This window comes from Mustela nivalis (genome assembly GCF_964662115.1).
Source record: "Mustela nivalis genome assembly, chromosome: 10".
Classification (NCBI taxonomy): Eukaryota; Metazoa; Chordata; class Mammalia; order Carnivora; family Mustelidae; genus Mustela; species Mustela nivalis.
The window spans coordinates 100,270,039-100,289,202 of record NC_139029.1 but is presented as its reverse complement, the minus strand read 5'-3'; the positions used below and the strand labels follow the sequence as shown (position 1 = coordinate 100,289,202).

The 19,164-nt window shown below is 44.8% G+C and overlaps 1 protein-coding gene across 1 annotated transcript in view; it reads right to left on the bottom strand.

Moving 5' to 3' along the window:
• Window positions 1-10,161: 10,161 nt before the first annotated feature.
• CASQ2 (calsequestrin 2) overlaps window positions 10,162-19,164 on the bottom strand; it is a 60,632-nt gene continuing 51,629 nt past the window's right edge. The window contains exons 9-11 of the mRNA XM_082688821.1: window positions 15,287-15,387; window positions 13,127-13,201; window positions 10,162-11,575 (exon numbers count right to left, since the gene is read on the bottom strand). Coding sequence (XP_082544947.1) covers window positions 11,357-11,575; window positions 13,127-13,201; window positions 15,287-15,387 — 395 coding nt within the window. The 3' untranslated portion in view covers window positions 10,162-11,356. The remainder of the gene's footprint in view (window positions 11,576-13,126; window positions 13,202-15,286; window positions 15,388-19,164) is intronic.

Here is a 19,164-nt window from a genome sequence, read left to right as displayed (position 1 = left end):
CCATGTATGTGTGCATGGCCCTGAGTGTAATTACCAATATTATGTTAGCCATCTGAACATCTGTGTCGCCTGTCGCTGGTGGGTGTCATGTCAACTGGTAACTTTCCGCATGTGTTTGTATGGATGAGTGTCTGTGTTTCTACCCTGTGCCCTATGGTGGAGAGATTTCCTAATGGCACCCATCTTTTGGAAGGCTGCTCTAAAGCCAGTTTACTTCTCCCTTGGCTCCTTTTATTCCTTTCCCTCCATGACACTGGCTTCTCCCCAGGAATAAATAGCTTTAGCAGAGAAGAGTCTTCTGGAAAGCTTGATGTCCCGCAGGCAATCCATTAGACTCTTGCCTCAGGACCCTATGAGGTGAAAACACAAGAATCAGAGAAAGGTCAAGCTCTGTCATAATTATTGCTCCAACTTTACTACCCTGAAAGCCTTACTACATATTTCTCAATATAACTTAAAAATTGAGCTTCACCAAGAAAACCATAAGACTGATGACTAAAAGTAGCACAGAAACGTTAACATAATTAAGTAGTCCAGCAGAGATCCTTCCTGCGATTATAAAGTGATGTAAGTATTTCTGGGTAGCATTTATGCTTTATGGATCTTCTTACAAAAAAAATAATAAATCACTACTGTGAATTTATGATGTAACCTTGTCCTATTCCATCATAAATAAAATACGAACTGTTCTGAAGCCCATAGCACAGTCCTTGAATGGTGTTCAGTGCAGCAGTCAACTGAGGTAGTTTAGACTCTATGCTGAAGGCGGTGTGTTGTACTGTAGCCAAGCAGATGCCAACACAATCAGACTTCAGGTCATGTTTTTGACAAAACGTATTCTGTTCAAACAAGGAAGAGAATGGTAGCAACACACATTTATCTGGTATTGTTGTGTGTTTGGGTGCTGTTCCAGAACGTGAAGTCCTTTGAGGCAGGGTTCTCTCAACTGAGCAGGTGAGGAAGGGGACCATCAGAGAGGGGGGGACTTGTCTCGCATCTCATGGCTCCTGAACGGGATTTCAAATCTAATGTGATTCTAGCCCCTTGCTCACTGTGCCTTGAGGTGTGATCTAAATGATCTGGCATTTTGGAAAACGGGGAAGGAACGTGAGGGCACTTAACCTGGACTCAGAACCTAGGGTGAGGTGGTGGGATCCCTTCTGTTCTTGCACTTTACACCAGAGCTGTGGCCCCCAGGAGAACCTCTCCAGTATGCTGGCAGATTTTTCAGGATTTCTAATTGAAAGAACCTGAGAATGCCCCTCCCCCCAGAAAACCAGTCCCGCCAGCACCACACCTGCTGATAGACCCAGGGACTATGGTTCAGCAGCCAGCCTTTGCTTTTGCCCCTCTCACCCTCTGCCCTGCCCCTGCTGGCTTGGGCAGGTGGGCATCTGGGGTCTTAGGCATAGGGAGCTGAGCCGAGGTGGACCTGGACTTTTCCCAAGCTGAGGAAGCCTCTTTCTGGTGCTCGGCTTCCCAGGTTAGAGCGGGAGAGGGAGCACCTGCATGTCCAGCCCCTTCCCAGGTCTGGAACGGGGGTCCCCTGGCCTCCCTCCTTGACCTACGTGTTCTCAGCAAGCAATTGCAGCCTACCGTTTTCCCCCATGTTTGCCCTCAAGAGTTTTAACAGACATAAAACAGAAGTCTGAAAACACGGTTTTCCTCTCTTCTGAGGTCTTTGAAGTTTCATCCTGTTGTGCACAAACCACCTCTTTCTGTCCTGCTGTTCACTTTGCATGGAGCACAGGAAAACGAAGATGATACATCTCTCAGCGTGGCTGCTCATTTGGAATCAGGGCAGATTGTCAAAGGGTAGAAAGGGAATGATAAAACTAATAAAATAGAATCTGGGGACTCTGTGACTCTCCGTTGCCAGGCCCTGTCCCATTTCTACTTAGATAGCCCAATTTTCTTGTTTCACCTGTAAAATAAATCTCTTGAATGGATTGTTTTCAAGTTCCCCCATTAGAACAACAGATTTCTGACCTCTTAAGCAGTAACGGGAAAGTCACAGCTAATACGACACTAAAAAATCTACAATTTATATAATTTTTATATATAATAAAAATCTACAATTTATATAAGATAAAAAAAAATCTTAAAATTTATCTTGCGGCTTAAAAACACCAATGTTTTGCCTTAGTGGGATAAAAGTACTTACTCATCTTAAGCCTGGGGAACAAAATGTGACAAACCCCAGACTTCTAAGAGTGTCTTTGACATTTCTTTTGGCACTGAAATAATTCATAAAAATATTTGAATGTACAGTTGTCTGGTTTTTGTTTGCTTCTATTTATCGGTGCTTTACCTTGTACTGTGAGCTTTCATTCTGAAGGAGCTGATCACTTAGGAGTTGTTAAGATCCCCCAAAAGCCCAAAGCCTAGGGAAGCTTCTTCTCTGAGGCCCAGTGACTATTGCTCAGGGAATTAGCAATGGGACCCAGGCAGCTGGTCTGTGGGTGACAAGTCTAGTTTAACTCAGCATCATAGGGAATTTAGACAGTTGCACATTGTCACCATTCCAGGGGCCAGGTAGAAAGAGGTGGCAGTGGCTTTTCATTTGCTAGTACCCCTCAGTCATAGAAATAATGGAATGTCCACTTAATGTTGTTCATTTTTTTTTAATGCTGTTCATCATTCTTAAGAAAAGAAAAAGGAACGTAAAATTCCAACGGTGGTGGTAATGCCTTATTTTTATGATGGATTCGCTGTGGGCTTTAGTTATGTATAGCAGGCTACCCTGAGACCCCTGAGTTACAACATTGGCCAAATGTGATTTCCAAGCAGTTGTTTAGGAGAACAACTATTGTAGAGAGTCCAGAATGCTAGCCAGAGTGAGGATGGGTAGATACTGGCTCACTGGGGTGATCGACATAAATCGCCTTATGAATGACCCGTTCCTCTACCACGATGCTAGGGAGAAGCCAGGGACACCCGAATCAGGTCTTCTTCAGAGAAGTTCATTGGACAACTGCTTTTGTGTTGAAAGAACTTTTCACTTCTGGATTTCGAACCCAGAAAGTTCAGTGACAAAATCATCTGATGATTTTCTATCTGATGGAATCAGCACTGTTTGAACAAAGATGTGGCCAGAGGTCTTTGTGTTCTTCCTTAGTAGTTAATACTGCACTTTATAACCAGGAGGGGCAGTTCTTGTCAGTCTCTTCTCCAGTCACCATATATGTCGGAGAAAGTCTGAGTATGATTACCTGCATAAATGGGTAGTGGGCCCTGTTGAGGCATTTCAAACATTTAAATGAATGACTCTACCAGCAACTATCTGCGTCAGCACGTTTATGAACATTCATACAGTGTATGCTATGAAATGTCTTCTCATTGTGACATCCAACAGTAAGAATGTTAACGTTTACAACTGACATGGCGTACCTGGCAGCCAAGTTATTTGGTCCCCTTTTGGATCCCCCATCCCAACTGACTGTAAAACATTTTACATGTTACATTTTTTTATACCGTACAACTTGAAAAATAAACTGAAATCCCAAATTGGATTTTGCTTCTTTTTCTCATGTGATTATTTCAATCCAAAGATTTGTTTGCTTTTTTACGGAGGGTTTTCACTCTTGTATAATTTTTATACCCTTTTAAAGACAACCCATCAAGAGACACCTGGGGGGCTCAGTTGGTTAAGTATCCGACTCTTGCTTTCAGCCCAGGTCATGATCACCAGGGTCCTGGGATTGAGACCTACATTGGGCTCCACGCTCAGTGAGAGTCTGCTTGAGATTTTCTCTCCATTTGCCCCTCCCGCTCATTCTCTCTGTCTCTCTCTCAAGTAAATAAATAAATATTTTTTAAAAAGACAACCTATCAAGTTTCTATGAAAACCAAGCTGATTGTTATAGATTGAATCAGAAAGTGGATTGTCACTGTAACAAAAACTATCTGTTGCAATCATTTTATGCTCAAGAGAATGTTTTAAATGAATAGATTACTGAAAATTAAAATCTTAGGGTCTAAAAATGAAGATGAAATGGGCCTTTTGAATAAATCAGCAAGTGAATAAAGGTCTTTGAATCAAGAAAAGGAGAAGAAAAGTGTCAGACCCTGGATTTGTGAGGGGGAGTGAATATTGGATTGTTTTTGTGAGTGGCTTGGTAATTCAATTTTAATTATTGACTAATTTAAAAATAGGTCTATTTAAAAAGAACTTGATAGGGGTACCTGAGTGGCTCAGTGGGTTAAAGCCTCTGCCTTCGGCTCAGGTCATGATCCCAGAGTCCTGGGATAGAGCCCCGCATTGGGCTCTCTGCTCAGCAGGGAGCCTGCTTCCCTTCCCCTCCCTCTGCCTGTCTCTCTGCCTACTTGTGATCTCTGTCTTTCAAACAAATAAATAAAATCTTAAAAAAAAAAAAAAAGAACTTGATAATATAAGAAAGAAATGTTGGCGGGATGGGATGGGGGCATCTGGCAGGCTTAGTGGGTGTAGCATGTGACTCGACCTCATGAGTTCAAGCCCCACATTGGGTGGGGAGCCTACTTGAAATAAAATTAATTAAAAAAAAAAAAAAGAAATGGAACTTGGCTTCTGCTACACTCAGCTATTTTTTTTTTATCTGCATAGAGTACTGATAGTGCACAAATTCTTACCTATTCCATGGACAGGAGCTAGAGAAAGCAATCGATTTGAAGATTTACTGTATAGATTATCGTAAACTGTTTCTGTGGGCCATTGGCCATGACGTGCATAATTTATATCTGCAAAAGCAAACCCTGCTAGAGAAAAGATTCGAGTTGTCTGCAGACATAAACCAAGGACTCTTCTCTTTTTCATTCATTACCCGTCATATAGCTATAGAGTTTTGGAAGAGTTTTCAGACAACCAAATGATAAATGATCAGATTATGGAAGTGGAGCAAGGGATATCAGGATGGCATCCATTAAGTCACTGTGTGCACACCCAAGGCCAGAGACAGGAGCCCTCCGGCAATGGCAGAGCAATGGGCAGTATCCCAGCTTCCAGGGAGACTTGGCAATTCCCTGTCGGTGTCAAAACATCGGTGTCAAGCATCTTGTAGGTAGGTATACAGGCTAATGTGGATATGGAAAAACAAAACTACACTTGACCTATGGCTATGTTCTCTGTATTTACATCTGAATGTGTAACTGAGGTTGTGAGAATTTTAATAGTTCAGACCAAAAGATGATAACACAAGGTACTTGAAACAGTTTTCTTTTCTAGATGTTTGCCCAGGCCTCTGATCTCACCCACTCATTTTTGCCTTCTGGGATCTGCATTTATCAAACAAGCCTTGAATATTTGAATGAATGAGTGAATGAGAACAACATGGCTTACTCTGTGCAGAAGCTACCACCTATACCCTAATCATATATGATTATTTTATGGGAATCATTGGGATTTTGAAGGATCCTAGGGTTAACAGTAGGAATTCTAGCCATCACTACTCTGAAGAGTTCAGACTGGTAAAATACCAGATTAATTCAAAAGAAGTCCTTAAATTACCTTGCAAACATTTAGGTGGGTCAGCAGATACATTAAAATAAGTGAGTGATGGGCGCCTGGGTGGCTCAGTGGGTTAGGCCTCTGCCTTTGGCTCAGGTCATGATCCCAGGGTCCTGGGATCGAGTCCCACATCGGGCTCTCTGCTCGGTGGAGAGCCTGCTTACCCCTCTTTCTCTGCCTGCATCTCTGCCTACTTGTGATATCTCTCTGTCAAATAAATAAATAAAATCTTAAAAAAAAAATAAGTGAGTGGGCACTTAGGTGGCTGTTGGCATTCTGTTCCCAGAGAGTGGGGCCTGGGACTTCTGCTGTCATCCCCATGCTGCTTCGCTTGCCATCATGATGCCTGCATTTCTAGGAGACTTTGCTGACCTGAGTAAAGAACGCCGCACATCAGAAACTCCCCACTGCACCAAAGAGATTCTGTGTTTTGAGTTTTTTTTTTAATCCCAATTTGCTATTCTAAGCGGATCTGAAAAGATGATGCCATTGCCAAAAAGGTCCTGATTGACTTTTGATAGTCACTAGCATATTTTTAATGGTACTAAGAGCTTTTGATAATCACTAGCACATTCTTCGTGGTACTAATCACTGTTAAATTAGCTTTACATAGGGCTTAGAGAGTACTTAGTCAACTTGTCAACTAAGTACTCTCTTAGGCAAACAAGTTGACTAAGTACCTATCAGAAAATAGGCACTGAGGGTAGAATGGAAGCCGCTAAAGCCTTTTCCCTAAGCTTGCTTTCAGACTAGCAGGGGGAGGAAGACATACATGCAGGATAAATTGTGATTTCTGTAAGAGAGCTCTGTACACAGCACAGTGAGGCTCAGTGCACGAGGGGGCCAATTCAACTGGGGTACGACTGGAACAGGCATAGAATGTCCCCCACTTCGCACCTCAGGTAATATAGTTGGGGGTTTGCCAGGCAGGTACAGATGGGAAAGGACAAGCATTCTAGGAGATGGAAAAGCATGAGCCAAGGCTTGACATTATAAGCAGCCAGGAAGTTTCTCTCAACTTCTGGTTCTAAGTGTAGAGGAGGCAGGTGGCTGGGAGGCTTTGTGAGAGATGAGGCTGGTAAAGTGGACAAAAGGTAGCTCACACAGACCTTGCGTGCCCTGCAAAGGAAATTGGCTTTTACCAATTCTGTTCACACCTGACCCCCTAGCCTGGTGCTGGGGGTGCTGACCCAACTTCTGCTAAAATGACAACTGGGTGCTATAATCCCAAATGAGGCTTGGGGCCGCCCTAATTCCAGACAGATACTCCATGTACACAGTGGAAATTGCCCCCATTCAGTCCAATGCTTTGCTAATCCAGGAACCCAGACATCGCCAGCATCAGCATCAGCCCTACCCAGACTTTGCTTTCCTCAAAGGGAGGAGAGACACTTCAAGGACTTTGGGTTTTACGAGACCTATCCCGTTGTTTCTCCTCCTCAACCTCCCACCACACAGCCCAGCTCTACATTCGGCAGCCAACAATCGTTCCATTCATAGCTCACTCTTTGGCCTCTTAGTCTTAAAACAAAAAAAATTTTTTAAACACCTACTGGGAATAGAGAACCATTAACGCATTTTAAGCATGTGCGTGACATGATCAGCTTCTCATTTCAGAAAGATCACTTGATCACAGCGGTGAGATGGGAGAGCCGTTGGAACCTTGCGGCAAGCCAGGTGAGAGACTGTAAAGCCTCAGTAGGGGTGGGCGAGAGGGGAGCACGGCACCTGTTCCCTATTCAATGCGGAAGCGGGACACAACACATGGCTCTAAGGCTTCCGGCTTGAGTGAGCGTTGTTGGAGGAGGTTGTCTCTTCCCTACTCCACTGCTTCTATGAAGAAGGATCTTTTCCGGACTGCTGCTGGCCTTTTGCCTAAACCTTACTCCCCTCCAGAGATAGAGTGAGTTACCTGGTTAGTGGGCAATAGCCCTTTGTCCATGTTTCTTGGGGTGAAGTTCTTGGGGTGAAGTAATAATTGAAAGTCCAGTTTTTTCTCCTCCCTTTCATCCTAGCCCACTGAGCAGCAATGGCCTGGGTCTGCTCTACAAGTCTGATTCCCTTGGGTGGCCTGCAGTTAGAGGTAGGAAGCTGGGAAGCCCATTTTCCTCATCTCTAAGTCTCCAAATTGCTGTTCTTCTATGATAACAGTGATTATTAATTATTATTAATAATTACTATGTTCACTGCTGACTTCTTGATCTAATTTTGGGGAGATCTTTAAACCCTAGAGCTGTGTTGATCCAAGGTCCCTATGGGAACTCCAGATGAAGCTGTCCAGGAGAGACAGTTGGGGTGAGGGCTTTGGAAACAGGAGAGCCTGGCTAGAGACCGAAGACGTTGGTAACCACCGGCTGGGTGAGATGACCTTAGGTTGTGGACCAGCTTTGGTCTCTGCCCTGGCTTGTGTCAGTCCCCAGTGACCCTTTCTAAAATACAGACTGTCAGGCCCCAGCTCTGGAGATGGCATGTCACGGTGTCTGGACTGGTGAAAGGCATCTGTGTTTTCTAAGTAAGTTCAGCAGACAATATTCTGATGCTCACTGAGCAGGGTTCAGACACCCTGGTGAGAGTGGAAAGTTGGAGGACAGAGCCCCAGGACCCATCTGCACCTAGGAAGCATGTGTGTGTTTGCACGTATCAGAGATTGTTGATCAAAAGCTACTTAGTAATGATCTAATGATCTTACCGGTGTGGGCCTCTTGCATTGTTAGAACTAGGGCCTAAATAGTACACAGCCTTATTATGGAAAAGACAAGCTTGTTTCTAGTGATGAGATGTTATTTTTAAAAATACACCAAGTGGGGATGCCCGGGTAGCCCACGTCAGTTGAGCATCTGATCTTGGTTTTGGCTCAGGTCGTGATCTCAGGGTCCTTGGATCAGGCCCCACATCTGGCCCCATGCTCAGCAAGGCATCTGCTTCTCCCTTTTCCTCTCCTCCTCCCCCCATATGCATGTGTGCGGTCTCTCTCAAATAAATAAATATCTTTCTAAAAAATACACTGACAATGATCGTGCATTCTTGATAACACAATGATTTTTTTCCCCCAACAAGATGGCAAGTCTTTGCAGTTTTAATTAGCCTCAATTTCCAATACGGGATAAGGTAATTATGGCCTCCAGAAGGAAAAGAGAAAGAGTATCTTGGCATAAGCTATGAAAAGGATTATGGGAAATTCACTTGAGTCCATCTCAAGACACTATCTGAGGAAAAGAAATGGAATCCTTTGATTAATTAACTTAAGGAGTTTAATTTCATCGAAATCCTTGATTTAAGTATAAAAATGGGGTTACGCTTATACTCCTTTATTTTTTTTAAAGATTTTATTTATTTGACAGAGAGAGATCACAAGTAGGCAGAGAGGCAGGCAGAGAGAGTGGGGGATGCAGGCTTCCTGCTGAGCAGAGAGGCCGATGCGGGACTCGATTCAAGGACCCTGAGATCATGATCTGAGCCAAAGGCAGAGGCTTAACCCACTGAGCCACCCAAGTACCCCTATACGCCTTTAAAGTGAATGTGTGACCCTGGGAGAATTTCTTGGGCCTTCTGCATCTTATTTTCCTTGTCTGTAAAATGGGGGGTAATAACAAGACTTCATAAGACCTTTGTAAGGACTAAATGACATAATACCTGTAAACCACATAGCCTAGTGCTCCAGGCACATACCAAACATTCAATAAATACCAGTTTAAAAAGGTTTAGACCAGTGACTAAACAGCACTACTACTTACAGACAGTACTAGCTTACCACTCAGTCTTCTAACATGGGACTATCAAACATTAACTTAATGCATATTACTCAGGCCTCCAGGAACAAAAGAATTTTCCTGGGTTGAAGAATAGACCACTTTCATGACAGACCACATTCCTTGGCTATTTGAAAGATTAGCTTCAATGACTGCTTTGAAAATGTACCTCCCCAAGAGCTTATTAGAGGTGTGCTTGGATCTGGCCAGATGGCGTCATAGTCCAGCTTGGCAAGTGTCTGCCTCGCTTTGTGAAGGTGAGAAATAAAAATAAGGAGGTCTTGTAACCATTGTTATCCAACAGTGCTGGGGAATTATAGATATTCTGGTTAATCAATTATTCATCCATCAGTTCAATAAATGAGCATCCACTTTGTGCTGGACAGAGTGCTAGCTGCTGAGGATACAAAGTAAGTTAATTCCTTGCCTCCAAGAAGCCTACAATTTAGCGAAAGGACAGACAAGTAAATATGTACTACAACTTAAAGGACAATTTCCATGACCGGGGGTATGTGTAAAATGCCCCTTGTGGTTGCCTAGACAAGTGGATACGTGGTGATATCACTCTTCCAATCTGGGACACCATTTAGAGGAGGAGAATTGAGGGCAGAAGGTAGTGAATTGGGGTTTTGCTCTATTGTTTGAATTGCTTGTGCACCCTCGGAACCAAGATGAATGGTGGGTCTAAAACTAAGAGAGTGGTCAAGGTTAGAGACCCAGTTTGGAGGCCATCATACACAAGTGGTAGCTGATGGACATGGAAGAATGTTAGGGTTGAGAGATACTATGACACACTATCATTTAAAGGGCAGGAAGGGGAAGAGGGGCCAGAAAGGAAAACAAAGAAGGAACAGAGAGGTAGAACAGGAACCAAGATAGAATGACAGGATCAGAAAAACCAAGTGAGGATTTTTAAGATAGTCTCAGTATTTTCAAAGTATAAGTTTAATGACAGTTAATTGGCTACTATTCCATAAAAGGATTACTCTATTTCCAAAGAATTTGCACAGTGTCTTACACATGTGTTAAGATATTGAAAATAAATTAGAACATGATAAATGCACACTTAAGGCTAAAACTACAAGCACAAGGTAACCTCTAGATAGTTTGGAAGGCACTTTGGGGTTTTCTCAGTGCCTCAGGCCACCGTTATGAACTCTAGCTATTGTCCCACTCAAGTGTGGGAGGGTTGACAAATGGGGCATTAACTGACCTCTGGATAAACCAACTTCCCCTCCCAATAGGAGGACTCACTCACAGCAACAGAAAAGGGTGCCCAGATCCCAGCTCAGGCTAGGAAGCCAACTGACTCAATCAGGGGTATGAACCCAGCAGGAAAAACTGAAAACATTTCATCCTTCCAGTTCCCCCACCCCCTTGCCAATCATGTGAGACTTGTCATTAAAGCGAAGTTCGGAAAGCAAACCAACCTCTCATCCCATATCCCAACATACCAAAAATGACTGGGACATCTGTACCCATGTGTTTCAAGGCCTCCCAATAGCTGTCCAAACACTTGGATCTGAGTTCATAATGGTGTGACACACACTTGACATAATCAGTTTAATAGAGCCAAGAGAACCTGATTTAGAAACTTGCTTCTAAGGCTGAGCCTCTCCTAGGAGGGAACCTCTTGCCTTAAGAAAGGATTGTCACTGATGTGCTAGGCACAGGGGCTAAATGGATTAATCATGGGTCTCCCTGGGCTCTGACTGTGAGATCACTCTATGCTTTGAGTTTTTCAGCTGTCAATTCTGTTACTGTTCCATCAAAGACAACAAGTAAACTTGAGTCAAGGTGTCAGGGGATTGCTGTCCCCGGACCGCCAGGTTCCGGCACTGCCATGACCATGGGTGGTCAGGCAAAGAACGAGAGCTTTTCCAAGACAATCAGACAGTCCACATGGGAATAATTCCCCACTTGTCCCTGCTGAGTGGGATCACTGGTTTTAGAGGCATTCGTTGAACGGTACAGCTCCCAATAAGAAGGGGGTGGGAAAAGAGATAGGAAAAGGGGGAAGGTGCTGGTGGGAGGGGGCCAGGGCTGCTTGCCGCCCCCCGGGGCTATCCGCAGGGCAGTGGGCAGCTATGATTGTGCTTCCATCCACCAGCTGGAGTCAGAGCTACTCATCATCATCATCACTGTCATCATTAGACTCCTCATCAGAATTATCACCATCATCGTCGTCCTCATCCTCATCGTCACCGCCATCATCTCCATCTTCATTGTCATCATCTTCCGTGTTTATCTTTCCAGAAAGCACATCTTCAATCCAGTCCTCCAGCTCCTCGGCTGTGGGCAGGTCATCGTCATCAGGGATCTCCATCCAGACACTGTCAGCCTGCAGTGAGGGACAGAGTGAGTGAGTGAGTGATGGAAGGACCAGCCAGACCAGAGGATTCCAAGCAGCCGGGCCATGTCATCCGGAACATGTGCACATGGTTTCATGGGAATGCCTGGATGCAGAATGCTGTGTGTAGCAGCCTGCTTGTGCGATGTCAAAGGAAGCGTGCATTCCAGTGTGTGTGTGTGTGTGTGTGTGTGTAATGTGCCCACAGAGGTCTCTGGGGAAGGAGAGCAGGTATGGAGGTGAGGCTTGGAGGGTTGGCAGGGGAATAAGCCAGGCCCAGCATACCAGGACTGGTAGCTGCTTCCACCCCATCCCTCTTTGAAATGCCATCTTTCCTATCTTCTGCCTTACCCCCTCACCCTGAAGCAGATCAGCGGCACTGCCTGGCAGAGTCCCCGTCCCACCCTAAACTGCCTGCCCTCCGGATCCCCGCCATTAGGTCTGGAAAGTGCTGGGGGTGGCAGGCGAGGTAGCTCAGATTGGAACAGTTCCCAGGGGTATCGAAATCAAGTATTATTATGAATCAGAACTATATTTGCACTGTTTTTTCCTTCTGATTTCATGACCGTATCTACAAGATACCTATGTAATAATAATGACAAACATGTACGTGATGCTTCCGGTAGGCTAGCCATGAAACTATCACCCATGTTTCCCTCAGGAAATGGGACTAAGAAAGAGGTCAGGGAGTGGGAAATACTCTTGCTTTTCACCATATATATTTCAAATGTTCCATTTATAAATGTTTTAACTGGAGTAAATTTTTGACAGTATTAATTATTATTATTAATTTAAAAAGCAGTGTACAGAATAAACAAATGTAGAATCCCCCAGGGGACCAAACGTCCACCAACAGGATAACAGGACATTGCTAACTGACCCCCACTCACAAGCATTCCCACCACAAATAATTATGCCTCTAATGACTTCTCTGTGACCATCTCTTTCTGTCCATTATTTATTTCCTCATTATCTGTTGTATTTGTCTTCCCTTCTGTTTTGTTATGATGGAGTTGTATCAGCAGTCAAGACTGAGGTTCAAAATTCCCCACGATCTGCCAGCATACTACACACCAGCTTCTTCCACCCTCGGTTGCAGCTGTCTGCCTGGTGAGGGGTGGCCTCCACCTCATTCATGTTCCTCCTCCTGCCCCCCGCCCCCAGCCCCCTCCATCACCTGCTATCACAATGGCAGCTTCACATGTGGGTTCCTTTGTGTAAGAATAGTTTGTTGTTGGGCCTTAGGAGAAAATAGAGGGTGGGAAGTTGGTGAAAATTCTTGGGTAGAAAGTTCCAAAGAGTCAGTCAAACAGGATGGGCTGGCCCCATAAAGGAAATGTGCCCATGCATTTCCCAGGAAGTGCCCAGTCCTGAAGCCATAGATTGAGACAGGCTCAGAGATTAGGCTGGGGACACACGGAGCTTGGGCAAGGCCAAGGGTCCTGCTCATTTCAGGGGAGGCTAGACTCCTATCCATGGGGTCACAGTCTGGGCTGCATGGCAGAAAACAGGACAGGTTAGCAGTGACCAGGGTATACTCACATCTGTCACATTCACCACCCCAATCTGTGGCTTGAATAGATCAATCTTGAAAGTCTTTTCCCAATAGGCAATGAGCTGAAACAACAAAAAATGAGATTAGACAGCAGGCAGAGGGCATTCCCTGTCAAAGCCACATTTTGTGGCTGGACCCACCTGCCATCCCTTCATCGGTCACCATTGCTTTAAGGTTTCCAAGACAGCTGTGGGCACTTCAGAAATTGAAGCCTTGGCCTCAGCCCTCAAACACTTTAAATAAGTGTGGGGAAAAAAAGAGGTCATAACACCAACTATGAAGACATGTACTATAAAAGCTTCTACAGCTGTAAGGAAGAATATTACAGAGATGGCCCAATGTCAATTCCCAAATGACCGTGGCTCTTTTATACTTCATGAGTGGTCAGGGAGCCATTTTCCTTCACTTCTCTTTCAATGTCCCATTTAAAAATCCCTTACCTTGCACTACTCAGATCCACAAGATGGTGGGGGAGGGCGTGGTGGTGGAGACAAGAAGTGTCATGCAAGTAAAGGGAGGGCTTTTTCGTTCACCAGGCTTGGGATCTGCAGGGACTAATCCCTGACTGGGACAGGGCTAAAGGAGTCGGGGCTATGGGGCTAAGACAATGCAAATAAATGTTCAGTGGCAGAAAGTCTCCAACGCAAATAAGTGGCCTGATGGGGAGCGGGGATGGTCAGGAACCTGGATATCCAAACAGTCTGGAGATTTTTCCCTTGCAAACACCAAGGCAAACAAACATACAGAGCAGGTTGGGACAACTGCAGACCATCTGCAAGCTTACACAACAGAACAGTCCAGAGAAACTCAAAATATAGCCAGGCAGAGGCTAACGAAAAAGTTATACTAGGGGTACCTGGGTGGCTCAGTCAGTTAAACGTCTGCCTCCGGCTCAGGTCATGATCCCAGGGTCCTGGGATCGAGCCCCACATCAGGCTTCCTGCTCAGCTGGGAGTCTGCTTCTCCCTCTGCCCCTCTTCCTGCCCATGTGAACTCTCTCTCTCAAATAAATAACATCTTTTCTAAAAAGTTACAGTATTTAGGGTCTTATGAGGCCATGACTTTGTTACAATCACCTAAGAATTACTTCCATGATATCATCAGATATCATGAAAGTCTCTGTCTCTGTCTTATTCTGTAAGTAAGACTGGTTTTCAGAACCCTTGAAATCATTCAACTGCCCCAATTTGACTATTTAATCATGATATGATCAGTCAGGTCCTATGCACCAAACAATAATTCCCAGAAGAATTATATCATTTAAACCTAATGATAACTAAACATGTTCTGATTACCAGCAGTTAGCTCTACCTAAAGTCTATTGACTGAGTAGTAGACAAATCTTTGGCATCAGACAGATCTGGTTGTGATATCTCATCTCCCACCTAGTAGCTTTGTTTTCATCTGTCAGATGGGGATTATGACGGTCTCTGCCTCACAGGGTTGATAGGAAGGTTCAATGAGATGGTGCCTGCAAAGAATTTACTATACTTCCAGGCATACAGTATATTGGCTACATCCATTGTCATCACCACTGGACTCCTGTTTATTCCCTTTAAAATTAAGTATAATAAAGGCTTTCTGACCATTGATCACTGACACTAGCAAGAGTCTGGACCTTAACTTTCTTACACATTCAACATGCTAGGACCTGGGAGAACACAATGAACAAGATAGCGTCTCTGCTCTCTGAGAGGCTGCTCCTGCTCTCCATGAAGTTCTTCATCCTATGCAAAATGGTCAAGTCTAATTTTTATGACTTAGCAACTCGGGTTGCCTATGAATGATGGTACCCACCCAAAAACATGAAAGAGGCTGTAACAGGGAGGTGGTGGGATGGGGGACAGGAATGGAAGTTCTAGTAGAAGAATTTCACCCAGCTCACTCATGTGGGTGGCTCAGATCCCTGGTCTCCAGGGAGTGAGAATGGTGGGTCTAACCATGTCAGTGCTAGCGCCCAGTATGAAGGTCCATGGTGTCCCACCATGTTGCCAAGGTCTTCCACACAAGATAGGAGTGGTCACACTGTGTTTCTGCACATGCTCCTCCTAGTGCACACCCTCCTTCATGCTTCTGGGTCTCACACCCAACACACACTCGAGACTATGAAGGTGACCAAGGCCAGTGCCCAGGGCTGAGCCACTCACCAGAGGAAAGTCATCCGGGTCGATCCACACAATGCTCAGGTCAGGGTTGTCGGTGTTGTCCCTGGCAACCTGTTTCAGGATTTCCAGGAACTCGTAGCCATCTGAAGCAGGATTCGAGAAGTCTGAGTAACCCCTGTACATAAATGGCTTCCAGCATGTGGAGCCAGGAGTGTGGTCTTTCCACGAGAGTTTCTTAGGGCATTTGGTGCATACCCTCAATTATAGGATTATTCTACAAAGTGAGTCAGGGAACTTCAGCCACAAAGCAGCTTACTCAAAGGAAACAATAAAAACTTTAAATAAAAAATATTAGAATTTCACAGGGAAGTGGATGATTCTTAAAGCTGGGTTCCATTTGCTGATCAGATCAGAAGAACCCCTGCCTGGTCCTCAGTGCTCTGTTCCTTCTCTTGAAACCAACAATTTGCTATCACTCAGAGTTCTACAGACCAAGAACATGTAGCCTGGACCCTTAGTCTTCTGCAACCTGGAATCTGTAAAACCTTCAAACGAAGCTTCTGATTTACAGCTGGTTTCATAGCTTTGAGATAGTAAATGGGGTTCCCCTCCCTCTCTCACCATTTCCTGGTATGCTCTGCCCTCCCTCTCTTCAAGCAGCAGCATTTATGGCCCCCAGGGGAGGAATGATTCATAAGAAAAGCAGAGACAAGCCCTGTGAGCCTCAAGAACACAAATTTTTTTTTAATTAAAAAAAATTAGAGCCTAAACCTTTAAGGACTGGTAGCATAAAGTTTATACCATAAACAAGTTTTGGAAGAACGTTTAGTAAGAGAAAGCACACCCTAAACCCTCAGCATCCCCACCCCACTCCCAGCTAGAAACAAAGATTCTGGAAAGTCCCTGAGAAGAAGCACCGCACCCGTGTGTATGTGGAGGCGCATGCGTGCGCACAGATTGCGAGCCAGGGTGCGCACGTGCATGTGTGTCCACACGAAGAAAGTCCAGCTCCAGGGGATCTCAGAGCATAGGGCACTCATGCAGTGTTTCGGAATGAAACTCTGGGAAATGGAGAGGCCTCCAAATCTTTTGCAGAACCCCTTGGTGCGGCAGCATGAGGGCAGAAAAGTCTGCCAGGAGGCCCCACCAGTTCTCTGTGGCTCTGAAGATGCACAAAGCCACGGCTGGGATGGACAGGACCAGTGGTGGGAACAAGAGCTAGAGGCCACACGGACCCACAGCCTTCTCCATCTAGATGTATCCCCCACCTGTCTACGTCTGGGAAACCGCGAGACACCAGACCTCTCGGGATGGTGAGGTGAGGTTGGGGGGCCACCCATGACCAGACACAGTTCCCACTGGGTACAATACAGGTTTGAATCTAGACAGCAAAGTTATATCTCTGGCCTGGTTGAACATGTGACCTGAAATGTACACTTTCTCTACCAGCAACTTCCCCCACCTGTCTCGGAATTCCCTCTGGCAACTGCTTTTTCTTTGTAAATGTTTCTTCTTTTGCCTGAGGTCCCAGCCACTTTGAGCCCTTCTGTTTAACAAGTCTCTTCTCTTCCCAGGAGCTTTAGCCTTTGTTTGGCTACTTGGCGCCTCTGGGTAAGGGTTTTCTCTGCACTTCCTCATCGCCTATACATTCCAGGTGAAATGTATGCCATTTTTGGCACTTCTGCTTTGAGTGGGTGTAATCACTTTCAATGTTGCTAACTCCCGACTACTAACTGTAAGATCCAGACTGGGCCCCCTCGGCCTTGCTACCTGGAAAGCAGAGGTACTGGCGGGAGAGAAGAGGCCACAGCCCCTTCCTGCGGAGCTGTGCTCTGCCTGCGTGATTTTTCCATCTATTGCAGAATTGCAGGTTTCCCCCGATATCCAAAAGTAGAACATTCCTAAGAACCGAAATGTTGTAAAGTGAAGAAGCAATAACATGTCATAAAATAAAAAATCCTCTTGGGACTTCTTTTCATCAGCAAAAACAGATACTAATGTGGATATTTTGTAAAAGCAAAGCAACATAATGAGAATGTTGGGAGAGCGAGGGAAGACTGTGTATCACTAGTAACCAGGTATGGCAGACACCTGGAGTGAATAAGGCCACAGGCTTTAGAGTTCACTATCTTTGTGGGAATTGGGTGGAGATGGGGTTGGAGGATATTACTCCTGCCTCCTGTAGGAGTGGCTGAGAAGGTCAAGCCCCTCCAGAGTTCCACTGGCCCCTGCTCTCTGAACCTTATAGCTCCTCCTTCCCTGGGCATAGAACTGTGTCCAAACAGGGAATCTGTGTATCATAATACACAGACCACAATGGGAAATTCTCCAAAACACTTTCCATGACTACTTTCAAGAACCAGAAGGAAGTATTCTAGAAGGTGAGAACCAAATGCAAAAGTGAACTTGATAAATCAGAAATTCACAAAGAGGCTAAAATTCAAAGACACGGACCCTGATTCACGTAGAAAGTACATCTGAGGATCAAAAGACAGACGTGAATAAAGGGAGGGGAGAAGCCATCTAGGCACCATATTGTAGAGGGACAAAGGCATCATGAGTACTATAGCTGAACACGCAAGAAAGCATGGTAGGTTTCTGATAGAAAACTGCACAGAACGTTGGAACTAATGAGAAGAAATGCTGCATATAGAATCTTTTCTACTCTACATGCTAGAGCAAGTTTGGAGATAAAAATGAAAAGATAGAAGGAATAAAAAATGGGTTCTGCTAGAAAACTTAAAAGGGTGGCAGCTTTTTTTATGTAAACAAGAAAAGTCAAATTTTTCGCTTAGTGCTTAATTTTAGGAATACAAAAGGTTTTTAAGTCCACAGAGGAGTAAGGAAAACTCAAAAAACATTCACAAAACACATCAATAAATGAGGCTGACATTAAAGCAGGAGAAACCTCATCTAGATCCAAGCACAGCTTTTCGACTTTTGAGATGATGAATTCCATAATGGACATAATCTTTCTGCATTCCTGGATATTTTCAAGAACAGAACGGAGTGGGAGGGGCAGCCCAGAATGATACTTAAACACACCGACATTGGGGCAAACAACCTTGGTCCAGATCCTGGTTCTGCCATTTTGAGTGTGACTTTGGGCAAGTTATTTAAGTCTTGGTCCCTCATCCATAAATTAGGATGATGATAATAAAAGTACCTATTTCATACGGTGGTTGTAGGTTACATGAGTTAGTACCCTCTAAATCACTGAGACAGTGCCTAGCACAGAGTGAGTTTAAGCCATTATTCCTAAATGATCTGGATTTTTCTGCCTGAATACAAGGAACCTGGCCATTCATCTCTCCATTCAGGGCATAGGTAACAAGAACAATGATCTGGGCATAAGCAGTGTGTTTGATACAGTCTCAGCACCACACAGTAGAGAAGACAGGCTCGTAGGAAGTCACGCCAGGAGATAGTATGTCATGGGGCGGTTCCTTCTGGCCCTGCTCATGATTCTATGACTGAAGGCCTCAGGGGTGGCTGTGCCAGCAGTTGTGAGTATGAGAACCTTGCCCCAATATGTGGATTAGAGCAAAGTTTAATTCCTTTCTCTTAAAGTCATTAAGCTAACTTGGATATTCCTGATTCAAGGTTCACAAGCCTGGTACATTCTCTCCCCTTTTCCTCGCAGCCTTGGATGTGGACCTGCTGGAATGGATTCTCTTGCATCCGGGAAAGCGGAGTTAAGGCAGCTGAACTGGTCTCCCAGGTATTTAATTGTTAAAATTGCAAGTTACAAGTTCAATTTCCTCTTAGGGAGAGCTTCTGTTTCTTTGGAAAACAGGTGTCCAGGCAGGTGTCTTGGGGAAGGGAAACAGCCACCGTGGGCTCTCCCTTTTTGACCAGGAAGGCAGGTGCAGGAAGCCATATTTCACGTTTGTAATTCAGTGTAAAGACCAAGAAGAGTC